The sequence below is a fragment of the Rattus norvegicus genome, chromosome 1 (genome assembly GCF_036323735.1).
Source record: "Rattus norvegicus strain BN/NHsdMcwi chromosome 1, GRCr8, whole genome shotgun sequence".
NCBI lineage: Eukaryota > Metazoa > Chordata > Mammalia > Rodentia > Muridae > Rattus > Rattus norvegicus.
This window is the reverse complement of record NC_086019.1, coordinates 30,891,422-30,917,882: the sequence shown is the minus strand read 5'-3', so window position 1 is coordinate 30,917,882 and position 26,461 is coordinate 30,891,422. Positions and strand designations below refer to the sequence as shown.

The following is a 26,461-nucleotide window of genomic DNA, read 5'->3' as shown; positions in this document are numbered from 1 at the left end:
TGCACCAAAGATAGAGAGGTGCAGCTTCCAAACAAGTAGAAGGGAGAAAAGGAAGAGAACATGGAGGATTTCAGACAGCAGAGAAAGTGGGGAAGGGGAGACTTGATACTGCGGAATTGAGAACAGAGTGGAAAGTAGAAATATGTGCAAGTAAGTGGATTAAACAAGTTGTAACTGTTGTAAGAAGAAATTTAAAGCATAAGGAAACAAAGGGGTTAGTAGTGGAGGAAGTTTTCTCACAATGGCCAATTAAGCCTGGAAAAAATTGTGGATATTGACATTAGCATCAAATTGCCTAGGATTTGTCAAAAGCTGCAGAGACCTTTGTGAAAATACAAAGCACATAGGGCATAAAGAAAAAGAGCCCAAAATGTGGTATCTATTGCAGGATAAAAATATCCTTGAATGGAAAGATCCCCCTGCTGTGCCTTCCTCACTCTTCACAGGCAGTGTGGGTCTGGGGCGTCCTGGGCACATGAGGGGGTCCTGACCCCCAGTGAGAGCAGAGGACCCAAGCCCAGCTCTTAATTTTAACCTTTCAACTTTTTACATTTATTATCCCCTTCTGCCATCCTAGAATGTGAATCTAAAACATTCTCTGAAGGAAAAGACACACAGTCTCACACGAAATGCATGGAAACATGAGGTTTATTTTACACAGGTTTTGCCAATGCAGTACAAACCACCGCATGAGAAATGCAGTTGTATTCTCTGTTCAAACAGAGCACCAGGAAGAGAGCACGGACAGCTGGGCTGCAGTGTATGCTTAAAGTTCACTGGGTCCAGATCTTGAGGACTTTCCCCAGCAGGAACTGAAACTATAGGGCACTATGTATTTATTCCTCCCCAGCCCATCTCTCATTGTATTTAATCTTGGATAATTTTTAGCCATATAGGTAAAAGCTAGCTATCACAAAAAGCGTGAGCCTGGAGTCAGTGCATATGGTGAGATGCTAGAGTAGGGACGACCTCGGTTCCTTCCTGTGCAAGCTGACTGGAGGCTCGTGATGAATGAGCCAAAGTGCAGGTCTGGGAGGTTTGAGCGTCCTTAGACAGAACTGGCACCAGGTACCCAAGCTCGCCGTGTGATGTGGTGCCCCCTCAAATACAAGATCTGCTGAAATGACATCCAAGTGCAGAACTCAGGTCCACAAAGCCTGACCTGCAGGGAAACCCAGGTCCCAGTTGAGCTGCCACATATGGTCAGTCATCCCCGCAGGAGTGCAGATGAGGTCCATCTGAAACGTTCAGAGTACCTGAGCAGACAACATATGGGCTTCACTAGGGGCATAGCCCTTCTTTGATTACATACAAAGAGGATGGAGATCTGGCTAAAATTGATAAATGTGTAGTAATGCACTTTGTTTTATTTTGTTTGAGACAAGGTCTGATATAGGCTTGAATGGTTCATCGTCTGCTTCAGTCTCTTAAGTGCTGAAATGCATGCCACCATGTCTAATTATGTCTCTGAATTCCACCTTCAAGGACCCTTTCCCTAGCTTTCTTTCACTGGCTCCAGGACACTCTGTAAATGTTGTATACATTGCAATGTAACAGTCTGCTGTGTTCTCTGCTCCTTGTAGGGGAAGTGTATAGGACAATGAGTGTTGCTTAGCATGGGAACATAGCTAAGTACTTTCACAGAGAAATACAATGGCAGACACTTGAGTGGTTGAGCATGTCCTTAGAACAGGAAGTGTTGAGGAAAATGCGAATTCTACCTGTTGTTAGTCATTAATACCCATAGGGTATGCTATGCTTAGCAGAAATGTATAAGCTGGGACTGGGGCAGTTTGAGGAGAGGAGGGATACAGGTGGCTGGGCATAGGAGGAAGAGCTGGGACACCATGCTGGCTTCAGGCTTTAGGTAACGGGGAAGCTGGACTGGAGGTATGTGCATGCCTTACATCTGTGACAGCACAGCCCCTATCTTGCCCTTTGAAAGTCCTCTGTGGGCCAAGGGACAGAGAGAGCACAAGGCCCTGGGCTCTCACAGTGAGTATTCTCAGTTCTAGCAGATCTTCAGTTGTATTTTTGTCCCATGGTGAGTCTTCTTGAAAGCCAGACAGCTCAAAAACTGGGCAGAAGACCTAGTCCGGCCCACCCAACCTGATTCCAATAAGGTGATAGGCATCTCCAGACATCTTCTTTCACTAAGCCAGTGGCCGAGCAATGGTATCCTGGAGTCATGGCTAAGGGAAAGAAAATCTATGCTGAAGAGACTACCTAGTAGAATTAGCCATAGGCCTTTCCAGCAAGCTCCTGCTATTCCTAAGACCTCAGAGGAAGTAGCATCAGAGATGGATGTCATAATTCCCTGAGGAAGACTTTGAACCAAACAGACAAGCAGAGCCTTTTCCTGTTCAGTTGATCCTGTGCTGATGGCACAGGATTTCTGGTCTAAGCCCTCCCTTGGAGCATTCTCTACTGCACCCCCAGCCACAGTCATTTTGCCGTGGTTCCTGATGACTCTTCCTTTCTGTTTATACATGATACCCACATTTCCTACAATCAGAGTGCATTGTCTTTACAATTCCAACAAACACTGGCTGCCTTTTCATCCCTAAGTCTCCCTGGGCTAGGAACGGTTGCCTGGGCAATGTCTCTTCATCAGTATGGCTTCACTCTTTTCTGTGTGCTGTGCTCCTCTGGTTCCTGGCCTAGATACTGTAACCTCTCTATATGATGTACTCAGGGATGCAGGTACATAAACCATGCTCAGTGACCCACAAAAATCTCCATGGTATAGGATATTTCCCTGACTATCATCGTACAAAGTATGGCCTCAGTTTCTGACTAATAGCCTCAGAATTCCTGCTGCACACAGGCAGGAGGTATAGCAAGCTTGGACACCAGGAACACATCACTTTGACCATCAGTCGAGCTCTGCCCAGCATAGAATACTGTTAGCTACTTCCTTAAACATTTTAGCTTCTCAAAGTGAAATGCTGTCCACTTGAGCAGATTGAGGTTTATGCACGAGAATTCTCTGAAGTCCTATGTGATTCAGAATGCTCTGTTGCTAGGCTACACACAGGAAATCTCAGCCTCACTCACTGAGTTCTGTAAAGAGTATCACTATAAGAATATCTGACCATGTTCCATTATCCAAGGACTGAATTTCCAGCAGAGCAGCAACTCTAGGGTAGGAAAATCCCATCAGATCCTTTGGATGGGATCACAGTTATAGAGGCATTCTTAGGGAACATCCTGGGCACAGTCACATGACCAGGAGCAGCCCATGATGGTGAGTCCAGAGGCTCACGCTTAACAATAGGAGCTCTGCAGTCTTGGTCCAAGGAGGGATGCTGACTTTCACTGTGGCTACACATGAAGAGGTGATGAGGAGGCTCTGGACTCAGGCAGGTGCAGTGTGCAGAGTAAAGAGGAGCATGCTCCCTACAGGACCCCACAGTGTCTCTGCTGTGGGGATTAGTCCCCAGTATACCATGCCCACGGTGTGGGGTACAGACCTGCTGCCTATAGTCAGGCTCTGTTTTCAGATGCATCCTGGCAGGGAAACCAACCAGATGTCTTCTGGTCATGTCGCCGGTTCCCAGCCACACACAGCTAGTTGTGCTGGCTTCAACTATATCCTGGGACCCAGATTCGTTCTCCATCTTGATTGGCACTTCCAGTGACAATACTGGATTGCACGGGGTGCCTATGTTCACTGGCAAGCTGGGCAATTTTGCATCCTCTGTAGAAAATCCCCTGGCGGTGAAGCACTGCATTCCAGACAGAGGGATCCTAGAGCCCAGACTTCCCTGGGGGATATGACAGGTGGAAGGATCCACCTGGCCCTGGTGGATATCTGGCAAGGGTCTGTTCATCTGACTGCAGTAGGTACCAGTGGGATGGTCTAGGGACTCCCTGAAAGAAGCCATGTTGCTGGCACTGAACATGCCTTGACTTCCAGGGTAGGGCACACAGGAACCATGGGGCACCAGGCATGTGGATGGCTCACTCTTACTGGGCTGCCGAGTTAGCTTGGTAGTGCCCTCCTGACTTCGCTGCTCTGTGCTCCAGTCCAGGTGCCTCAAGTGTACTGGTGTCTCCAAGCCATAGCTGTACTTGTGCATCTCCCTCTGCCCCCGGGCACCAGGGGATCTCCTTAGTATGTGCTTCTGATCGTCCTCTTCTCTGTCCCTTCAGAGAAAAGGCAGCCATTGGACATAGCACAGAAGCCATACTCTCACCCCTTTAGGGGCCCAGCCTCTCTACGAGTGGATGACAACTTAGTATGATAGCAGTTAAATCCCAAAGGCAGCTTCAGATCTTCCCAGACCATATTGGCCTTTTTAGCCGCCTGTTGTTAGTCCAAGGGACCAGTGAAAAGCCTCACGTGCTCTATCTTGCTTTCTTTGGCCCCTAGGTCCCCAGGCAGCTGCTCTCCTTGCTCCAGGAAGGCATCTCTGGGCACGGGTGAATGCCGTACACCAGTCATATGATCATGACTAAAATGATACTATATGATATTCTCCAACTAAAAGAACAATCCTATGGTTGACCACAGGATACTTTGTGGCTTCAGGACTAGCACTGGTGTGCTGAGAGATGAGGAGGGGCTACCTAATAGTTTTGTAAAGAAACCCACGGTCAGGATGTGAGAAGGAAGGCAAGTGTCAGGTGGAAGAAGGGCTGTGACTTGAAAGGATTGCTGAGACAAACATGCTCCTCCCTGACTGCTTGCTGCCTAGGCTGAGAGAATGTGTAAGCCATGCCTATCCCATTCTGATATCGACCGTGATTTAGCTGAGAACTGTGCAGTCTGTTACCACTTACCCTGAAGTCCCCTTGGGGTCCAGCAGGTCAGGACCACCCCTGAGGCACAGACATGAAGACCTGGCTAGAGCCCGGGTCCAATGGCTCCTATCTGTTTGTCCCCTGAACAGTGAAATGACATTTTCTCCATTGCTCCTTCCTGTTTGGGTTTAGAGAGGGGAAAGAAGTCACAGTGAGGACTACTGAGCAGGTGTGTTCTCAGCAGTGACCAGGACCAGAGCGACAGCAGCAGACAGTTAAGTCTGTAGCACTCCCTGCTAGTCATGGCATCTCTAGGGAATACACAGAGTCCTGCAGGCATGGGGGGCTCTCCCAGGAAAAAAAGCACTGTGCCATGGAGAAAGGCCGAGAAGATGAAGTTTTAGAAGTACCTGCTAAGTAATTGAGTTTGGGATGCAGTTCTGATTCACACAGACTTGTAACAGCTTTTGCCCTGTGAAGACCAGATAACAGCATTAATGTAGGTTGACAATAAGAGAACGGATGGAGTCAGCGAGACCCCAGACCCCACTGCCCAGACCTCCTGACTTACACTCACACCAATGAGTCTGTCAGGAGAAAGCTGAACAAATGAACTGCTCTTTATTCCTAGGTCACTCTCAAAGGTTAGACAACTGAAGATCACTTGCTCAAAAGAAGATAGAAATTAACTCTTACACCTTTTATCTTTATTTTGCAGAGTTTTTTTTCTTATAGAATTTTTGAGGTCCAATACAAAACTAATTAATTCCTTCAGGAGTTTTATGGCACATAGGTGGCTTTTAGAGATCGAATTTTCCTCCCCTCCAGAAGACCAGAATAAAAATAAAATTGACCCTCGTGATCCCAGGAAGTTATGATCTATACAATCATCACAACAATGAATTCGTGATCACCAAGCCACTACCCCCAGGGTAAGTATGGAGGTGTGGGGTGTGACGAGAGAACGGGCACTTGGAAGCTGCTTTTATTAGAAACTAAGCCCCTCACAAAGTAAGGCCAGGATGGAAGTCTGGTGTCCATACCTTACCTTTGCATCTGAACTTACCTATGTACATAGGTACATGAATCAGTCATGGATCTAGGAAGTGGGAATATCCGTCCTACTGTCTTTGGGTTATTATTGCTGTAATGAAACGCCATGACCAAAAGCAACTTTGGGGGCGGGGGAGGGGGTTATCTCACTGCAGTTCCATGCAACATCATCATCAAAAACAGGGCAGGAACTGAAGCAAGGTAGGAATTTGGAGGCAGGAGCTGATTCAGAGCCCTGGAAGAGTTCTGCTTACTGGCTAACTCATCATGGTTTGCTAAGCCTTTTTCATATACAACTGAAGGACCATCATCCAACGGATGGCAGCACCCACAATGGGCTGTGGCCCCCTCCCCCATCAATCACTAAGAAAAGGCCCAACAGTTGGACCTTATGGAGGCATTTTCTCAGTTGAGGCTTCCTCCTTTTCAGATAACACTACCTGGTGGTTGTCATAAAAATAGTCAGTATACTATCAAATTCCTCTTAAAGGCTTAAAACACAAAAATAAGAACAATGGCAGTGTCTTGCCAGCTCTTTACTGCAGTGTGTTCCGTGTTCTTTTTCTAAATAAAACGGTTTTTAAAGACAGGGTTTTTTTGTGTAGCCCGGGCTGTCCTGGACTCATTCTATAGACCAGGCTAGCCTTGAACTCATAGAAACCCACCTGCCTCTGCCTCCCAAGTGTTAGGATGCATGCACCGCTGCCGCCACCACCTATCTCTGTGTCTTGTTCTTAAAGGTGACTTGAAGTCTCTAGTCATTTCCCCAAACCTGCAGATACCTCAGATTCCAACAACAGGGGGTCCTCGTAAGACAGACTGTCCATGATGGTAGGGCCGAAGCTTGAAGAAATATTAACTCTATCTTGAGATCCAGTTTGTCTTCTCAAGCAATAAGGATTTCTTCAGACCACTTTGCCGAACCAGAACCGACTCAATAGTTAAGCAGATTACCATGCCTTGAGTAGAACTTCTTAATCACACATACCTGTTACCCCTACTCCAGTTCTGCCTCTCTTTAATCCAAAAGCTTATGTACTCGGTCCAAATATGGGCCCTTTCATATCTTCCTGTCTCCTATATACAAGAGCAGTGTCTTCTTCTCTACATTTATCATTATGAGTCTCTTAGATGGACATCTTCGGATGAGTGGTCACATCTGACCTGATAGGGCTACTGGAGTCATAAATTTTGCCATCACATAATATTTAGAATAATTTTAAGTCATCCTGATAAGTCCATTTTGCTTTTTGAAGGAGAAATTTAGGTGACTTGTCTGGTGATGTCCCTCTACTGGGTGCCAGTACTGGGCTTCAAGCTCTATCTGCTGGACTCACCCCAGAGTCCTCTGTGCAGTGTACTTGGGGTCTGTGAGGAGCTGTGAGACTGAGAGAGAGGGGAGCCTGATCTGCTGAGTCTCTGCTGGGAATGCATAATGTACTCTCTGAGAATCCGATTTTCTCCCTGTGTACCTCTGGGCCCTGACAGAACTGTAGCAAGTACTGATTTGGAGATTTGAAATAAATTTTAGCAGGCAGGTAAAAGAATATGGCAGGCCAAAGATACAACTAGGAACACCCAACACAGAATCCCTGTTAAGAAAGCTGTGAGAGGCATAGCTGCTCCTGCCTTGACGATACAACTGCCCCCAGAGTCAGTCCTCAGGGCCCGGCACTGCCATCTCTGCCCTGCAGACGTGCATTGTGCTGTGCTTACTGATGGCAGTTCTGATTTCAGCTCAAAGCACAGGACGTAGAATCCTGAACACCAGGTACTCCATAAGCGTTTCAATATTGTGCACAATACGACACATACGGATAGGGCTGCTGTCTTCAGAAATCCTATAAATCCATCTAGGTATTTCCTTGGAAAGGGAGCAGCCTGCATAACCAATGTGCCCATCATGCCCCCAAGACAGTGAAATGGTACCAGAAATCTCATTTTCCTTCTTGGGATTAAAGGTTGCCCTAGAAGTCTCTTTCCCAGTCCATTTCTGAGCACAGCATCAGTGCTTCCAGGTTCTACAGCTACAAAGGCTGTAACCCTCTGGGACCACCATTTCCTCGTCGGCCTTGTCGCTCCCCACAGTACAGCCTTCGTGCAGCCTAGTTAAAGGCCTTTAAAGGCCATTTCAGAAGGCAGTGCCCGTACTCCAGGCTCTCCTATTCTGACCTGAGGGTGTCCACATCCTGGGACAGTGTCACTAATGAGCCCTCCTGACCCATGGCTCTGTCCTTTCCATGTATCATTGGCTGAAAGGGAGTGGCTCCTGCTAGCTCTGCACCAGACCCTTTTTTAAAAAATCTTTTGTGGCCTCTCTGCTGTAGCCAAGACTGAGTGACCAATCTGTGGTTTAGTCCTAGACCATAGGCCCCCACCCCAGCACTCTTCCAGCAACCAAAGCCAGAGAAGACCACACAGTGCCTCTAAGAGAAGAGCACTGTGGCTCTGGCTAGAAATAGGGTCAGGGTTACAACTGAAACTGCTGGTTCAATTTTCAATAGATGGATAGCCCTTCTCCATTTTCACTGTTTATCCCAAGGCTTGCTGTGTTGACTAATGTAACGTCAGACTGAGACATTGGTATTCACTGGAGAGGGAAGGTGAGCAGCTTGGTTCTGTTTTAGTCACTAAAGGACAAACAAGTGACTGGGAATTAGGGTTTTCTGGCTTTGTTTTGACTACTACTATTATAGTGAACAGGAGAAAACATTGCCTACAATCTGTGTGGGGAATTGTTGCACAGCAGTTTCTTCCTAGATTAAAACCTTCCACCTCAGAGGGAAACTCCTTAAGACATAGGCTGTAAGAAGAATATTTAATGACAGGATTTTTACAGGGGAGGAAAACAAGATGTTCTAAGGGAAGGTAAAACACTTCATACTGTAGGGAAGATAACGAAGACAGGAAGTAAATAACTCAAAATACTTCCAGGAAGACCCTGAAACTGAATAGATTCACTAAGCAACTCCAAAAAGTATACAAGTCAAGCTGCCTAGAAGACCCTCATACAAACAGAGCTGCTTAGAAAAGGATCAGACCAACAGAGCCACTGGGAAAGGCAGCTCTCTAACCCATTGAGCTGCTGTAGAATGCTTCAGATTTCCAGCTTTTGTGAGTTGTCTCTCATGCTGGCGTGGGTTTTAGTGATGCAGCTGCCATTGAGTCATTCTGTTCCCATGAGTAACTCTCACTTATATTCCTGTTAGTAACCCTAAACAAACTCATTGGTCCTCCAAGTTGGACTTTGCGGTCTCCATGCTTTGGTCTGTCATCAGGTCACTGTCTTAGGTGAGTAGACATTTGCTCATGTCTCTCCAGAAATCAAATTCAGAACTGGGGCATTGCTGCCTTCCAATTCCTCCTGACTTCATACTCCCAGATCACCAAATCAGGTAGAACGTAACTTTATATCACGCCCAGAAATGGTCCAGAAAACTAGGTGTGTTTTTTACTTCTGAAAGCTGAGAAAATGTCACAAAGCTGGTGAGACTAGGCCCTAGAAAGTTGGCACAAGTTCCACTATCACCTTAAATGTGCCCTCTAGACATTTACTTGTGCCCAACACCAACAAACTGAGGAGGAGGGAGCCCCTATAGAGGTGACATGCTATTTTGGCCTCTCTCTGGGGGCTGAGCCTGGAGGTTAAGGGCAGCTTTAGAGGGATTGAAGTGTGTGGTGCTACAGTTTACATCAATTTTGAAAAGATATCTTTCCCTAATAGTTGCCAGGTACACTGTGAGGTGGTTTTAAAAATATCAAACTGTATATTTATTATTTACTGGGGGAAAGTGTATAGAAATTACAACACATGGGGCATCTTGCTGTTGTAATTCAATGTTATGATGTGACAATTCATACTCACCTTGAGTCCATCGTGACCACAATGTCTGCCCTGTGCTTTGCCTTCAAGAATGCACTTTTCATTTTCATCTCAGTCACAGAAGGCAGCACTGGCGCCACAATGCAAAACAAGGAGAGCCGAGGAGGCAAGGCTGTTCCTGATGGTGTCTTCTTCTTCTGTCCAAACAGGAATTTTAGTTTTCCTTGGAACTGCATAGTCTGGTGTTTTAAAGAGACAGAAAGACGACATGCTGTTCACAGAGCCGACTCAAGTGTGTGAAGGTAACTTTGTAACAATACCATTAAGCAGGTCTAATCCTAAAACTTTAGGAAACACCATCCCTCTACTATGTAGTGGAGCTCAACTTCCAGGGACCAGCTCTGTCCTAGGGCTACAGTTCCTTTCTTGGTAGTCTTATGACCTTTTACGAATAGCATAATCTCACCATGCACATGTTGACACGCCCATCCTCCCTGTGTCGGTATAGGAAGTCTTATGACCTTTTACGAATAGCATAATCTCACCATGCACATGTTGACACGCCCATCCTCCCTGTGTCGGTATAGGAGGACAGGAGCACACATCTACCCAAGTGTTTGCTGGCCTACCCAGCCATCGGCCATTTTCTGCAGGAGTTTCCTGGAACTTAGTCCTGAGAGCGATCAAGCTTTACCTTTACTCTGCAAATCAGCACTCCTCTCCTTTAATAAGAAGACAAGGACGGCTTGATTTTTATTACTCTAGAATATACAGTGTATGTTTAAACGCTGCATAGAGCTTGGGCATTTGTGATAAGATAATAAAATAAAACATATTTTTATATATGGAAGGCTGCTATACCACTGAATTAGTTCCTAAGTTCCTTCAGGATTCTCCTGCCTTCACAACACCTAGCACCATGGACCCATACTCTCTCTATCCTTTCATGCATTCATTTTATCTTCCTCCATCCATCCTCCCTCCTTCCCAGATTTCCAGCTCATCCACTCATCTGTGCCTGAGGATATCTGAAGGGCCCTAGCAGGCCCTGCACAGACGCTATGGTAGGTCTTGCCATTCCCCCTTTTGCCTTTCCCCTTACCCCTTCCCTCTCTCTCTTACAAACCATAGGTTACATCCCTAAAACTAGCCATGAAGGTCTATTATGTTCTTATCCCAGACTCATTCAGTGGGAGAGGGTGGGTCTAGTCCTGCAGTGACTTGAAGTGCCTGGGGTTGGAGTGGGGTGGAGGGGTTGATACACAGGAGGAGCTCCTTCTTGTCAGAGGAGAAGGGGAGGGGAAATGGGGAGAAGAACAATGTGATAGGGTACTGGGAGGAGAGGGGGCCTGATAATGGGGTGTAGAATGAATGAATGAACGAATGAATAAATAAATAAATAAATGAAAAATTACACCTGCAAGGTCATTTGCTGCTGTTTTTCTGCCTAAGTCAGAAAGCATCCACTTTTACTTTTCTTCCCCAATTAATAAAGAATTTCTCTGTAAAAATAGGTGTTTAGATGTTTGGGTGTGCTTTGTGCCTAATCCAGGATCCAGCAGCGAGCCCCTACTGTGCAGGGGTTTCTCCAACACCCATGGGTTGTGGACAAATGAACAGATAATTGCAAGGATACACAGAGTATTAATCGCATACATGGTGTGGGGAAGTTTAGGCAGTGGTGTCCTGGGATACACTTGATACCCTGCTCTAGGGAAAACAGTTCTAGATTGCAGTGTCCGTCAGTTTCTTTGTCAGGTCCTGGGCAGGCGCACCCCTCCCATCACTGCTGGACTTTGGGAAGAAGTGAAAAGAGCCTAGGAAGTGCTGAAATCAACCCAGGATCCATATGGGATAATAGATTTGAATGGTGGGATACAACACCCTTTCTTTTTTAGCTATGATATTTTAATATTACTTAAGAATTTGGGGCTGGAGAGCTGGCTCAGCAGATAAGAGCACTGACTGCTCTTCCAGAGGTCCTGAGTTCAAATCCCAGCAACCACATGGTGGCTCACAACCATCTGGAATGGGATCTGATGCCCTCTTCTGGTGTGTCTGAAGACAGCGACAGTGTACTCATAAATAAAATAAATATTTTTAAAAGAATGTAATACATATATAAAATATATTTTGATGATATCCACCCTGAATACCCTGCTAACTCCCCCACCACCCAATATGTCTTCTTTCCTTTCCTATCCTTTTCATCTTTTAAAAAAACCACTAAGTCCAATTAGTGCTCCCCACAGGCACGTGATATGTACGTAGGTGTGGGATCATCCACTCGAGCATGGGCAACCTACCAGGGACTACACTCCTCTATCAACAAGCCATCAATTTACCAATAGCTCCTCACCAAGGGGTGGGGGCCTCATGAGTCCCTTTCATTCATGTTGGGGTTTTGGCTGGCTTAATTCTCTTTAGGTCTTATTCAGGTAACTTAGGCTACTGAAGACACTTATTTCTGTAGATACTGTTACAACTTTAAAATCAAATTAATTCCTCTGTTTGGTGTTCGTTTCAGTTTTATTCTGTTTATTTCTGCCCTGTTGTACAGTGAAATTCTCTCTTAGGACTTGAACCCATAATAACGACTCCTTCAACACAACTGAACTTTAAAATGCAACATTGGAACAAGAGCCTCTATTACCTACTGATTGCCCAGACAGAAGACTAGTGGTCCAGTTTATAGGATAATAGATAGAGTCATGGGTGGCAATCTTTTGCATGGAGCCCTATGGGAAGGCCAACGTGCAGGGATGGGACATATAAGGCTAGGCCTGGGGCTGAAATCCAGGAAGGATGGTTCGCCACTGTCTCTCCTGTTCTCTTGGGTCTCATGATCTTAATCTGTACTTACTAAGGACCAAGTTTTCATTTTCGTGGCCAACATTAAAGATGTTTATTTATCAATGGCTGAAATGATCAACAGAATACATCAATCATCTACCCTTTCACTGATAAATGGACAAGGAGTAAATATTTCCATAAATTATGAAATGTTACTGCATTCAGTTACTATCATTGGACAAAGTCAACCTAAGGTGAGTGTTAGTCCCAAATCCTCAAAATGACAGTCTGGGCTCTCAGCTCAAGCTGGACTCTGACCAGGTAAACATAAAGATTGCTAGCGATAAACAAAAGTTTACTCTTATCATTTCTAGCTTTATGCTAACTTTGCACACGCTAGAATCATTGGAAAGGAGGGAGCCTCAGTTAGAAAACTCCTACATAAGATGGTCTGCAGGCAGCCTGTGGGGCATTCTCTTCATTAATAATTGATGTGGGAGGACTTTGCCCACTGTGTGGGGGCCATCCCTGGGCTGATGGTTCTGGGTTCTATAAGAAAGCAGGATGAGGAAGTCACGTGGGCAAGCCAGTACGCAGCACCTCTCCATGGCCTCTACATCAGTTCCTGCCTCTAGGTCCCTGCCGGTTTCAGTAAGTATGTCCTGTCCTGACGTCCTTCAATGATGGACTAGGATGTGGGAATGTAAGCCAAATAAACCCTTTCATCTGCATCTGGCATGGTCATGGTGCTTCATTATAGCAATAGTAACCCTAGCCAAGGCAGGTTCCTATTAACACAGACCTGTAGTGCACATTGAAGCCCCCAGGCTCCTCTGTCCCACAAACCTCCTCCCCACTACTCTAAACTTCCGGGTTCCTTCCCACTGTGAAGTCATCAAGGTTTTCCCACCTTTTGCTATTCTCTGACCCCCAAGATATAGCCTGGGCCGTTTGGACTTTTCTTTCCACTCGAGCAGTGATCTTGTTCAGTGCTCTCACTTACGTGAGGAGAGTGGGAACTCACTTTTGAAAGGTTAAGCAGAAGGGACCAGCTAAAGACAGCCTCGGTTATGGACGGTGGGCCTAGAATCTGCCATGGGCCACCATGGCAGCTTTCCTCTGGAAGCATGTGTGACAGGCATGTTCAGAGTGGGCCTGAGTGTAGCTGGGAAGGGACATTCTGGTTTTCCTCCTCTGCTCTTCTGAAGGCACTGAGTAGGCGTTATATGTGATTAACATTTTTATTAAAAAAAAAACTTGTTTATGAAAAACCCAAACCAACCAACGAACAAGGAAAGGTTAATGAAAATAAGAGGCCCTAGTCTACCAGCTGCTGATTAGAATCCCTTTTCCAGTGAATTATGTGGAAAGAACTGAGAACACTGTGGGTGGAGGAAGGGCAAGTATCCTAAGTTAGTAACAAGGAGAGATCGTCTTTCCTGTATGTGGAATGATCCTTAAAAGTCAGCTTAGGGGTAGTTCACAGAGCCATGGATAAGAGCCAGGCGAAGTTGGTATGAATTAGAAAAACCTCCATGAAGTGTGGTAGGCCAAGAGGGTATACTGAGGTTCCAGGCACACCTCACACAGGCCTCCCAGGCCTCCACCTCAAGTGTGCAGGAAGCCTGACAGGAATTTGTCATTCCGGTCTTTGGTAGATGGTCTGTAGGGATCTGCAGGTCCTGGGGGTTTTAGGAGCTCTATAGTTCAGGTGAGGGTGATAGCCCCTCCCCTGGAAACTCAGTCCAGTTGGAGGAGCATATGTTGCTCTTGTAGAGGACTTGGGTTCTTGTATGGACTGGATTCCCATTATCCATAGTGGTTCAAAACAGTCTGTAACTCCAATTCCAGGGGATTCAATGCCCTCTTCTGATCTCCATGGGCATGAAGCATGTACATGGTACAAACATATATGCAGGAAAACCACTCTCATATAAAGTAATAAAATATACAAATCTAATAATAAAAAAATAAGGAAAAATTTGTAAAAATGGTGGAAAGCCAAGTGTCTTGGGGGGGAAGGTGGTGCTGAAACCAAAACCTTGGACCCAGCTTTGCCATGGTACACATGTGAAGATCAGAAGACAACCTTCCCAAGTTGGCTCTCCCCTTCCACTACACGGATCCTAAAAGTCAAAGTCGGGTGGTCAGGTTTGATGGCAAGCATGTTTACCCACTGACCAATCTCATCAGCCTTAGCATGTATGTATGTATGTATGTATGTATGTATGTATGTATGTATGTATGTATGTTTATTTAGAGACAGAGTTTCATGTACCCCAGGACGGCCTTGGATAATTGAACTTCTGATCCTCCCACCTCCACCTTCCAAGTGCTGGAATTTTAAGTGTAAGCCACTATATACAGTTTATGTGGTATTGGGGATCAAATCCAGGGTTTTGTACACACTAGGGAAGTACTCTACTAATTTACTATATCTCCAGTCCTAGAAAAGGCTTTTAAAATAAGTTTAAAATAAATGTACAACTGAACTTAAGTTGAAAATTGTGGTTTGCCCTGGAGTTATCTGTATTTTGATGCTAATTCCACTGCCCCAAGGACAGCTGCCTAGTCACTACTCAGGACGCAGATGACTTCACCAGAACCTTCTTCCCATTGAATTTGTAAAATACAGGTGAGGGGCAGGTACAGGACAGAAGGAGGCCTGTTATTGGAGGAGAAGGAAGGAGGGAAGAGGAGGAGACTGGAACGGAAAGGAGGAAGAGAGAGGAGGGAGAGGGAGAGAAGCCGTGGCAGGACAATATGGCGGGTGACGTTAAGATTCCGCTCTGTGTATTTACAGGTTGTTATTAATGTTCTTAAGGGATGGATGTGTACTGGGCTTTGTATGTTTAGGTGGGCAATTATATCTTATCAATTGGGTCAAAGATTATTGTGTTGTGTGTTTTTTTATATGACGGTTTGAGTGTAGAAAAGTGTGCGGCGGCAGGAGACACTGGGCCACCGTGGAGTTGGGGTGTGTTTCCGCCGAGATATCTAGCAGATATCTCGGGGCACTATGGTGCCGGACCTAGTGGGGATAAAAGACAACCATACTTTTTTATTTTTTATATTTTTACAACAACAGAAAATTGTTGTCAATTTCTAAATATTTCGTCTTCTTTTCTTATAACCCTCTAGGCCTTCTCTCATTTCCTCCCCATCTACCTTCCAGTGCTGTCAAGGTCTAGCTCTGCCAATTCACTGGCTTGGTGCCTCTACAGTGTTCTCTCTGTCCCACCCTTTCGTCACCACAGTAGAAAGTATCCCACATGTCCCTGGCATGCACCCACTCACCAGGAAGCCAGAGGTGCTGTCCAGCAGGCAGCGGACACGACAAATGAAGCAGCGTGTCAAGAAGGCCGAGTACTCTGAGGGCAAGCCCTTGCCCCCTTCTTGGGCCCTGAGCAACTTCCCTAGGACGGTATTGTCTGACAAGATAATGCAAATAACGCAAATTAAAACCTAAGAATTGGGTTAGGAAACAAGAGATGGGGGCTATGAAGATAGCAGATACACATATAGGAGAATACTGGCCGCCATGAGGCTTCTACCAAACATGCCACTCCTTCTAGAATGCACGTCTCTCCATGAGTCTCCAAGCCTTTGTCATCCCCATGTCTCCAAGAGACGGTGCTTTGGTGGGTTTTGTTTTCATTGGTGCTGACCAACACTGATTTTTACCACTGCTGCATGTATGACTAAGGGTCAGTTGCTTAGTGTTGTTTGAGCTGAATAAATGATATGATGTGTAGGCACCTTTGACCTAAGGCAAATTATGCTGTTAGATGTTGAAGTTAGGGGGAAATTTTTCTTTGAATTTTTTAAATTTTAGGAAACCATCATCTGAATGAACTCCTGGATGAAGTCCAGAACCCATATGCCCAATCCTCCAAGCCCACTGTAGCCTACTACTTCTGGGCACATTCTATGCATACCTCATCAATTAGCTCTTCATTAGGTATCATGTATCTGTTGGGGCGTGATCTACAGGATTATAGTGCACAAAGGGTAAGAACTAGGTAGAACATTCTGTTTTCCTTTTCCAGTTAACTGTAAATTGGTTCAGAGCTGCTGCCTGGCAGATAAGAGGCTTGAGGGAGTTTTTGAAAAGAGTCAAGATCTTAGGCTCTTAGGCAGTATTGAAAATATCAAATACAGTGGAGCCTGGAAGTCTGGATCTTGCGTATCCCAGAGCCCATGGACCCCAGCCTATGGTGGTGGAACCTATAAGAGGCAGTGAGAGCTGTTAGGGCTATGTCCTTGAGAGGCATTATGGGCTCCTCTTACAATTTAAAGTGATGAGTTCGGGTGTTTACATGACAGTGGGTAAAGTGGTGATTATTAATCCTGACCATCAAACCTCTGGGCAAGTTTGTGAATGAGTTTCTAGACTGGGTTAGCTGTGGTAGGAAGACCCACCTGAAATGTGGCAGCAGCATTCTATGACCTAGGCTAAATGAAAAGGGGCGGCAGCATCCATGTCTGTTTCCTAACCATGCATCTGATGTGACCAGCTGTGTTATGTCCCTGCTGCCATGCCTTCTCTGTAGGGCGGGTTCTGTCTTCCATCACTGTACAGAATAAACCCTCCCTCCCCTGAGCTGCTTTTGTCAAGTATTTTGCTGCAGCATCAGCTAAAGTAACTAATGTGGACCTGATCCTCTTTTTTTCCCTCTCTGAGTGGGATGTCAGATAAGGATCTTACCTCGCCTGACACTTCTACAGTAATGTGCTGCCTTCACTAAATGCCCAAAAGCAAACAATCCACACTTAATGAACTGAAACCTTCCTAAATAACCTTTTTTTTCTTTGCAAACTAAATATCTCAAGTGTCTGTCATAGAAGAGAGCAGAGCAGAGGGGAGCAAGCATGATGACGTAAAGGCCCTCAGAGGCCACACAGAGCTGAAGATGGACCAACTGCTGGCTGGGGGAGTATGGAGAGGCTGGGGAGTATGGAGAAGCTGGGGGAGTATGGAGAAGCTGGGGGAGTATGGAGAAGCTGGGGGAGTATGGAGAGGCTGGGGGAGTATGGAGAAGCTGGGGGAGTATGGAGAACCTGGGGGAGTGTGGAGAGGCTGGGGGAGTATGGAGAACCTGGGGGAGTGTGGAGAGGCTGGGGGAGTGTGGAGAAGCTGGAAGAGTGTGGAGAAGCTGGAGAAGTGTGGAGAAGCTGGGGGAGTGTGGAGAGACTTGGGGAATGTGGAGAAGCTGGAAGAGTGTGGAGAAGCTGGGGGAGTGTGGAGAGGCTGGAGGAGTGTAGAGAGGCTGAGGATGTGGAGAGGCTTGGGAAGTGTAGAGAGGCTGGGGGATGTGGAGAAGAGTGGTCAAGAGACAGCAGAATCCTGAAGGAAATTCCGTGTGGATACAGAGGAAAATGTGGATGCCAATGAAGTTGGCTTACCTGTGTCAGCATGTGGGGACTGCCCGAACACCACCTGAGGAGGGTCCATGGCCCAGTGTAGCTGTCTGCAGAAGTCCTGCCGGTCATCCACATGGATATAGTCATAAATATTTTGATGCATTACATCTGTCTGAAATACAGAAGCAATTGCTTTAGCTCCATCTTGAATTTACACGTTCTGGGGATAATGAACCACTGGATCCCCATATCAATGTGCAAAAGCAAGTGTTGTGTGTAAAGAGAGCGTTGAGAAAAAGACTGAGCTTTCAACAATGGAAGAATGAGCCTCCAAGGTCAGGTCACCCCTGGGCATATTCACTTTGTGGCCCTCATGATCTAGCCTTCATGGTGATATCATTATGTCCTCGGAGCCATGGGGGTGATGAGGCAGAGGAGTTCTCTTTCCTAAATCAACTGTGGTACTTCATGTTGACTGAGTCATATTCTTCAACCTGCCGAGGTCCATGATGCACTAAGACCTACCAGATCATGAGCCTCACTCTGCTACTCTTTCCTCTAACCTCCTTAAAGGACATCAGGTGAAAGGAAGCCAATTTTTCTCAGGCACTGGAGCCCTGTATAGCTATCTGGTGGACAGAGTGGAATCTTTGGCCTGCAAAGGCTGACATTAAGGTTTTTGACAAAGCCAGGAACAGATATCCTATGACCTTGGAGCGGTCTCTTGCCATCATCACTATTCTCACAAGCAAGAATCTGGCTTATTCTTTGCACTGGGAACCCAGCCTACTAAAGTCAAGGCTGGCAGCATCTCTGTAGGCCTGGGTTCTCATAATTGGTCTATTCCTACGTTTCATCCATTTTAGAAAGGATGAGTTTAGATGAATGATTATAATAACCATAATATTCTTTTCTCAGAGAAAGAAACATCCCTTAGAAATCAAACGAAAATGTTATATTTTGGCAATGTAAGTAGCAGTTTCACCCAGAGTTTATGAAATCCTTCATGGTTTCCCCAAATCCTTATCATTGTAACTCTGTGGATAAGCTCTGCGGTGCCCCAGATATTCACTAAGATTCTCTGGGAGGTGGCAGAGGGATGTGGCTGAAATGTGCACTGATTCAGTGGCAGGCACCACCAATCTAGAGGGAACTTTTTACAAAGGAAGTTTAGATACAGCCCAGAGAAAAGGCAGAGAATAGGTCAGAAATGGCTGCTGTCTGGTTAATGATTCCCAGGGTCAGGGCTTTAGAGGCAATTGTGTGGCTGAGGTACATGAATCTATCCGTGGCAGAGGTGAACACACCAGCTTATTTGCTTGCCTTTGTTTGTATTAAAGAGAGGTCCTCCATGTGCAGCCCAGGCTGATCTCTAATTCGAGATCCAGCCCCTCCAGTGCTAAGCTTACAGGTTTAGCCATCACTATGCCTGCAACCTGAATGAAGCATTAACACTGAAGCATAGCAGAAGTTGAGAAAGTCCCCATTCGAGGAAGCATGATGCCAGAGCCTCTTTAGTTGCCCCTAAATTACCATTCATGCTACACAAACAGGTTGAATCAGATACCAAAGGAATACTGGATTCTTTGGAAACTCTCTTTCGGCCCAGTTTGTGTGGTAGTATCATCTTTATCTGGTGACATTTTAAAATGTAGCCTCTTTCCTCCTATCTTTGCCCTGCCATCTCTAGAGATATCTGCCATCCCCACTCCCCACCCTGATATTTACTTTAGGTATGTCACACAGCAGGAGCTACGATGGCTTTTTCTGGCTTGGTTGGCTGCAGGAGTGGATGCTTTCATAGTTCCTGGACACTGGTCTAGAGCGGTGCTGTTTGTGAGTTTGCCTGATTGCACTTTCACACTTGGCCTTCTAGGCCTAATCTCTGAGAAACCTGTTTCTTGTCACGTGGTAATCTCCCTCCTCTCCTGAGAATGTTACTATATTTATACCTGTGGGTCAATGGAGATTCTAGAACTAGAGTGCCAAGGCTCACTAGACGTGTCTCTGCTCCCACTATAGTCACATTAACTTGTAGTTTGATGTCGAGAAGGCTGACATCTTCATGTTTGTAATGAGTTTTCTTTCTGGGTAAGGCTTATCTCACTGTGTATTTAAACCAGTCTTAATTTAATTATATTATTATTATTATTAATTATTATTATTATTATTATTATTATTATTTTCTCTGTGGATGTTCTGTAAGTCATTGAGTACTTTCATCCTTAGAATGTGGTGGGTTTTGCTTTTTCCATGTGTGGTTTTAATTAGAAGAATCCATGATCTGGGCACAGTGGATATCAAGGGCTCTCAGAGTGAGGGTGCAAGCAGGTGCTGTAGCATACACATTCTTTTCACATGTTTGTGTGTGTGTGTGTGTGTGTGTGTGTGTGTGTGTGTGTGTGTGTGTGTGTGTGTGTGGTGGCCCTGAGCTTTGTAGAACCATCAGAGAGTGTAGTATCCACTGTCCGCTGGCCTCCCAAGAGTCTCATCTATCATCTCTGCATACTTTAGTTAGTGAAGGGTGGGGGGGGTGGTGGATCCAGATTGATGTGAGCTGTGGGCCTGCAGTAAACCAGAGCAAAGGTCAGACCAAACAGTGGAAGAATCAGCAAAGCCAGAAGGAAGGCAGAGCAAAGCCATATATTTCTATGACAGCTACAAGACAGCACGGAATATTTTTAGGTTGAAAAAATGAATTCCTGTTTCAATAACTAGTGCCATACGTTGTGATGGCCCCTCGTCCTTCAGGGTTTCCTAGCGTGTGCCACAAAGGAGAATCAAGAAGAGTTGGGAAGAAAGATAAGAAGGCATGAAGAGGACATAAAAACTAGAATGCAGTCACCAAGAGAAGCAATCTTTATTTCAGCTTCAAGACAGCACCACACAGTGTGACACAAAGGCCAGCCTATCTTTTACAATCTGTTTCTGCCATTTTGCCTTCTTGGGAAAGGGATGTGTGCCTCTGCTAGCTGGCCATAGACAGTTGTCCTCACTCAGAGTGTCGTTTACTTGGGGACAGCTGCCACAGGTTACTGTGAGGGAATAGGCACTTTCCAGAATAAATACGCTTCACAGGCCTAAGTTTTATCGCTCTGCTGTTCTGAAGAAGCTGGTAGCATACTCAGGCAGCCTCAGGAAGGGACTGGCTCTTGACTTCTAGAAAGCGTTTAATCCAAGATGCTCCTGAGAGCATTGTAACCTTTTTGTGAAATACTTTGTATATGGTAAAATGTTGCGGTATATTTTTAAAAATAGCTGAACCTTTTAACCCACTCTAGTGCCAGCACCCAGAGGGCCGAATGGTCACTTGAATAATGACATCAACCTACAGTAAAGAATGGAAACGTGTTCTATAATGAAGGGAAAACTCATTTGTACTTTTAACAGTTGAAGGGAGATCACAAAGCTGGTAATTCTTTGCCAGTCTCTAGATGCACATACCGGATAGTCAATTTACAGGTGAGTAGAACGGGAAGAAGTTATGTCTGGAATGTACTAAATATATGGAGTTTAAGGTGTGGAGTTATCAAATGAGGTGGTACTCTAAGTATGAGCAGCTGAGGAGTCTAAATACAAGAAGTCTCAGCCTGTTCAGGGTCACAGTGCTCCACAGAAGTGGACATGCTGTCCTAGGCAAAGCTGTGTTGTGTGACATTAAAAAGCTTGAATGGAACCCAACATTTAATATATATTGAAAATTGGTATATACTTGAAATCGGTGTGTATTTAATATACCAAAGGGATATTTTTGCTTCGTTTACCTGGTGGAAGCCCAGGTAGTCCACAATTGTTGCCGACGCGTAGAAGATCATCCCTTCCGCACTCACCACCAGAGCAAAGCCATTGAGAGACTAAGAGACAAAAACAAGTAAAATCGGATTGGCTCACCCAAAACGAAAAGAACAAATTCTTCTGTATAAATTGCCTACATTCTTCCTGTTTTGTGTGACCTCTAGAAACATTCTCATCAACTTTGTCTCCTTTTTGTAATACGCCCCCATTAACAGGAGACAGAATAAGTTGCCCCTGGTTTGAGAGGCTGCAGACTCAGACCTCTCTCCAGGGGATCTAGAATACACATTTAATGAAATGTAAGCAGCATCAGGATGACGTAACAAGGCATCATTACAAGAGAAAGCAAATTGGGACCGTCCACTTCATTGTCCAGTCTGCTGTACACTATTCTGGTATTTTTTTCAACTTTTCTAAAAGTTTGTGTCCATATTCTCTCCTAATTTTGGTGTCTAGTGGAAAAAACCAATCTGGTCCAGTCCCCATCATCTTGACTTATTTATTTAGGACAAGAGCAAGGTATTCCTTTAAATTCTGGTTTGCTGTAGCAATCATCCAACTTGGGCACATTTGGGGAGATGCAAGGCACAAGAGGCTATGTTTTAACGCATCAATTCAATGGGTTTTACTGTACTCACGTTTTAAATTTTTCTTATATGTTTATGGATGCATAATTCTATCTTACCTTGTTTATCATAGATGAATCTCAGTGATATCCACAGTTGTGGGTTCTTCGGAGCACATGGCTATGTTGTGTTTAAGTTGGGCTGCTTTTGTTTGAAAAGCAAATCTTCTATGTTATGCCATAGTAGTTCTTGGAAATATTACTAACAAAAGTGTCCAATATACCCAGAGTCACATACTGTCACCATCATTGAGTATTCTGTGTGTGTGTCTCATCTATTCACCCTCCCATCTATAATCTATCTACCTATGGACCTATCATCTATTCAACATATCTATCATTTGTTATCTGTCTATTGTAGATCAGTAAGCCTGTTATCTGTATCTACCCATCTACCCATTTACCTCTTCCATTATAAAAAAAAAAAAACCATCATGGAGGCTATCTCATGAGCACCAAGCACACTAAGTAGAATAGTTTATTCAATTTCACCTCCATCCTATCTGTTCCAAAGTGGGCAGTGCAGAATTTGAAGACTAGTTTTGGTCACATAGACATTGTCAATCATAAATGTTTCAGTGTGTGTCTTTGAAACACAGATAATTGGAGGTCATCTCAATGTAACACTTATTTCCTATTTCCTTTAATTCTTTTTTTTTTTTTTTGGTTCTTTTTTTCGGAGCTGGGGACCGAACCCAGGGCCTTGCGCTTCCTAGGTAAGTGCTCTACCACTGAGCTAAATCCCCAGCCCCTTTAATTCTTAATATTGTATGTATTCCCCACTTTTTTCAAGTCAAATTGTTAGGTGATAAATTAAATTTTGGTTTCATAGTTTTCATTTCTTTGATTCTTAGCAAGATAAAAAACATTCCATTTTAATTGATAGTTTGGATTGATAATTTGGGTTTCCTCCTTGGCAAATGGCCTATGCATGTCATGTACCAACTTCTCTATGAGTGTTTATACATGTTAATAGATGTGGTGAGCCTCACAGCATGCAATCCCAGGAATCTAAAATGTTTATTATGAAGGAAAGAAGCACACTTCAAAAACTGAAGAGAAGCCAACTGTTTTATGGAAGCAGAAGGAAGAACAAATAAAAGTAAGTGAAATCAGTGAAAACGGCTTATGTCCCTCCTTATTCCTGTATATCTTGTAGGCAGGAAAAACTGTGGATCGAAGGTTTTGTGGCTGGGTTAGTGTCCCCATTCCTTCATTGGAAGTCTTTCCTGCTTATGGGAGGTAGTCATTTCAGGGTCTATATCCCCTACTGCTAGGAGTCTTAACTAGGATCAACTTCATAGATCCCTGGGAGTTTCCATTGTCTAAGGTTTCTAGCTCCTCCCAGAGATGCCCTTCCTCACGATTGCAGTTTTTTCTTCCAGTTGTCTCTCCCTTCATCCTCCCCAAACTTGATACCTCCAGTACCCCTCCATACCCCCTCTCTCACCCAGTTCCCTCTCTCCTCCCATCCCCAGTGTCTATTTTATTTCCCTTTCTCAAGGGAAGGATTCAAACATCCTCCTTTTAGCCCTCCTTGTTCCTTAGCTTTTTAAGTCCGTGGGTGGCAGCATGGTTATCCTGTATTTTATGCATAACAGTCACTGATAAGTGAGCATATTCATATGTTTGTATTTATGAATCTGGGTTACCTCCCTCAGGATGATATCTTTTAGTTCCATCCATTTGCCTTCGAATTCCATGATGTCCTTGTTTCTAATAGCTGAGTGATACTCCATTGTGTAAATGCACCACATTTTCTTTATCCATTCTTCAGTTGAGGGACATCTATGTTATTTCCATTTTCTGGTTATTACAAATAAGGCTGCTATGAACATAGCTGGGTATGTTCCTTGTGGGAGCATGCGCACGAGGGTATATGCCCAGAACTGGTATAGCTGGGTCTTGAAGTAGAACTAGTCCCAGTTTTCTGAGAAACTGACAAATTGATTTCCAAAGTGGTTGTACAAGTTTGCACTCTCAACAACAACGGAGGAGTGGTCCCCTTGTTCCACATCCTTACTACCATGAGCTCTCAATTGAGTTTTTGATCTTACCCATTCTTATAAATGTGCGATAAAACCTCAGAGCTGTTCTCATTTGCATCTCTCTGATGACTGAGAATGTTGAGGATTTCTTGAAGTGTTTCTCGATCATTAGAGATTCCTCTGTTGAGAATTCTCTGTTTACCTCTGTACCCCAAGTTTTAATTGGTTTATTTAGTTTGTTGGTGTCTGACTTCCTGAGTTCTTTATATATTTTGGATATCAGCCGTCTGTCTGATGTGGGGTTGGTGAAGATCTTTTTCCATTCCGTAGGCTGCCATTTTGTCCTCTTTATGGTGTACTTTGCCTTACACAAGCTTTTCAGTTTCATATGGTCTCACTTATTGTTGATCTTACCAAAAAACTGAGGGAATGGCTAACAAAGGACTGGCCTAACTTGAAACCCATGCCATGAGAGAGAGTCTACCCCTTACACTATTAATGATATTCTGCTATACCTGCAGACAGGAGTTTAGCCTAACTGTCATATGAGAGGCTTCACCCAGCAACTAATGGAAACTGATGCAGAGACCCAGAGTCAAACATTAGTCAGAGCTCTGGGAATATTGTGGGGTGGTGGGGGAAGGGAGAATGGAAGGAGCCAAAGAGGTGAAGGCCACAAGAAAACCTACAGAAACAATTAACCCATATGGACTTACAGAGACTGAACCACTAACCAGAGAGCATATACAAGACAGACCTAGTCCCCCTACACATATGTAACAGATGTGCAGCTTGGCCTTCATGTGGGACCCCTAACAGTAGAAGCAGGGACTATCTCTGACTCTGTTGCCTGACTTTGGATTCTTTTTCCCTAACTGGGCTGCCTTGTCTAGCTTCAATAGGAGAATATGTACCTACTTCTACTGCAAATTGATATGCAAAGGTGGGTTGATATCTACGAGAGGCCTCCCCTTCCTTGAGGAGAAATGATGGGGGAATGAGTGGAGGTGAGGTGAGAGAGAGAGAGGGAGTGGAAGGAGAGAAGGGAGGGGATTCTTCAGTGGGAATGTAAAGTAAATAAACTAATGTATGAATGAAAATAGATAAAAAGAAAATGGTTGAGAGACAAGAGAGGGAGAGAAGCCATGGCAGGTGACGCTAAGATTCTGCTCTGTGTATTTACAGGTTGTTATTAATGTTCTTAAGGGATGGATGGTACTGGACTTTGTATGTTTAGGTGGGCAATTATTTCTTATCAATTGGGTCAAAGGTTATTGTGTTGTATGTTCTTTCATGTGTAGATTTAAGTGTAATGGAGTGTGGGGCAGGTAGTCTGGGCCGCCATGGAATTGGGATGTGTGCTTCTGGCAAGATATCCAGCAAATATCTAGTGGGGATAAAAGACAAACCTACTTTTTTTTATTTTTTATATTTTTACAACAACAGATGGCAAACCAACCTGTGGGCTAGAATCCACTAGTAAGAATTGAGAGAAAGTTTTATTTTCTAAGAGGAGGCCTGTGCTATGTTAAGTCATGTGATCCCTCAAGCCTGGGGTGGGAGGGTGGGGGGAAGGGAATTTAAACAAAGAAACAGGGAAGTAGCCTGGGCTGGCAGGCTGTAGGTCCCCTGCTGTGTGATAGGTAATGGCAGATCAGAGAGTTACAGATTAAAAGCTGCTTTTTAAAGAAAGTTGTTTAGAAATTCTTTCAGGATACTCATATTCCTTCTAACGTGGGCTCCATGAGAATTTTGGGTTGAAATCCTAGTTAGACAAGCTACTTCTTAGTGACAGGTATTAAAAGGTGATTAAGTTTGTTTTTAGAAAGAAGAGAGTAAAGAGATTACCTGAATCAGGTGGGGATTTTCACTCACAGTTCAGAACTTAGATAAGGAAAAATTAGTCACTAACTCCAAGTAGAGAGTTGTGATATATGTCTGTAACACCAGGCATAGTGAATGCAGACGTATATTATAGAAGTTATTAAGGTTAAATAAAAATCTGTGGCTCCGGGTAGAGAAATTAACAGATGGATATATTTGGGGCTAAAGTCCTGGTTTGATATGTTGCTTATTGATATTGGAATTGATAGAAGGTATTTTGTTTGTTTTATGAATTACCCTGCTAAAGGCCATATGGCTCGTTGATGATGGCTAGGGAGGGTTTGTGGTTATTTTTGATACTTACACAACAGGAAGCTTGGATTCTCTTAACGTGGACTCCATGGGAATTTTGGGTTCATTTCCTGATATCATAGAGTACAAAAGCCTATC

At 44.5% G+C, this 26,461-nt stretch overlaps 1 protein-coding gene and 1 long non-coding RNA gene across 2 annotated transcripts in view; one reads left to right on the top strand and one right to left on the bottom strand.

The window, feature by feature from the left end:
• Nucleotides 1-631: 631 nt before the first annotated feature.
• Nucleotides 632-26,461, bottom strand: part of Ahrr (aryl-hydrocarbon receptor repressor) — a 95,033-nt gene continuing 69,203 nt past the window's right edge. The window contains exons 5-11 of the mRNA NM_001024285.1: nucleotides 21,544-21,633; nucleotides 17,822-17,951; nucleotides 15,713-15,846; nucleotides 9,665-9,861; nucleotides 5,157-5,218; nucleotides 4,786-4,924; nucleotides 632-4,149 (exon numbers count right to left, since the gene is read on the bottom strand). Coding sequence (NP_001019456.1) covers nucleotides 3,141-4,149; nucleotides 4,786-4,924; nucleotides 5,157-5,218; nucleotides 9,665-9,861; nucleotides 15,713-15,846; nucleotides 17,822-17,951; nucleotides 21,544-21,633 — 1,761 coding nt within the window. The 3' untranslated portion in view covers nucleotides 632-3,140. The remainder of the gene's footprint in view (nucleotides 4,150-4,785; nucleotides 4,925-5,156; nucleotides 5,219-9,664; nucleotides 9,862-15,712; nucleotides 15,847-17,821; nucleotides 17,952-21,543; nucleotides 21,634-26,461) is intronic.
• Nucleotides 4,921-10,469, top strand: LOC108349507 (uncharacterized). The gene is made up of 3 exons (XR_001835582.3): nucleotides 4,921-5,678; nucleotides 9,832-9,924; nucleotides 10,210-10,469. It is a non-coding gene; the product is annotated as an uncharacterized LOC108349507 (long non-coding RNA).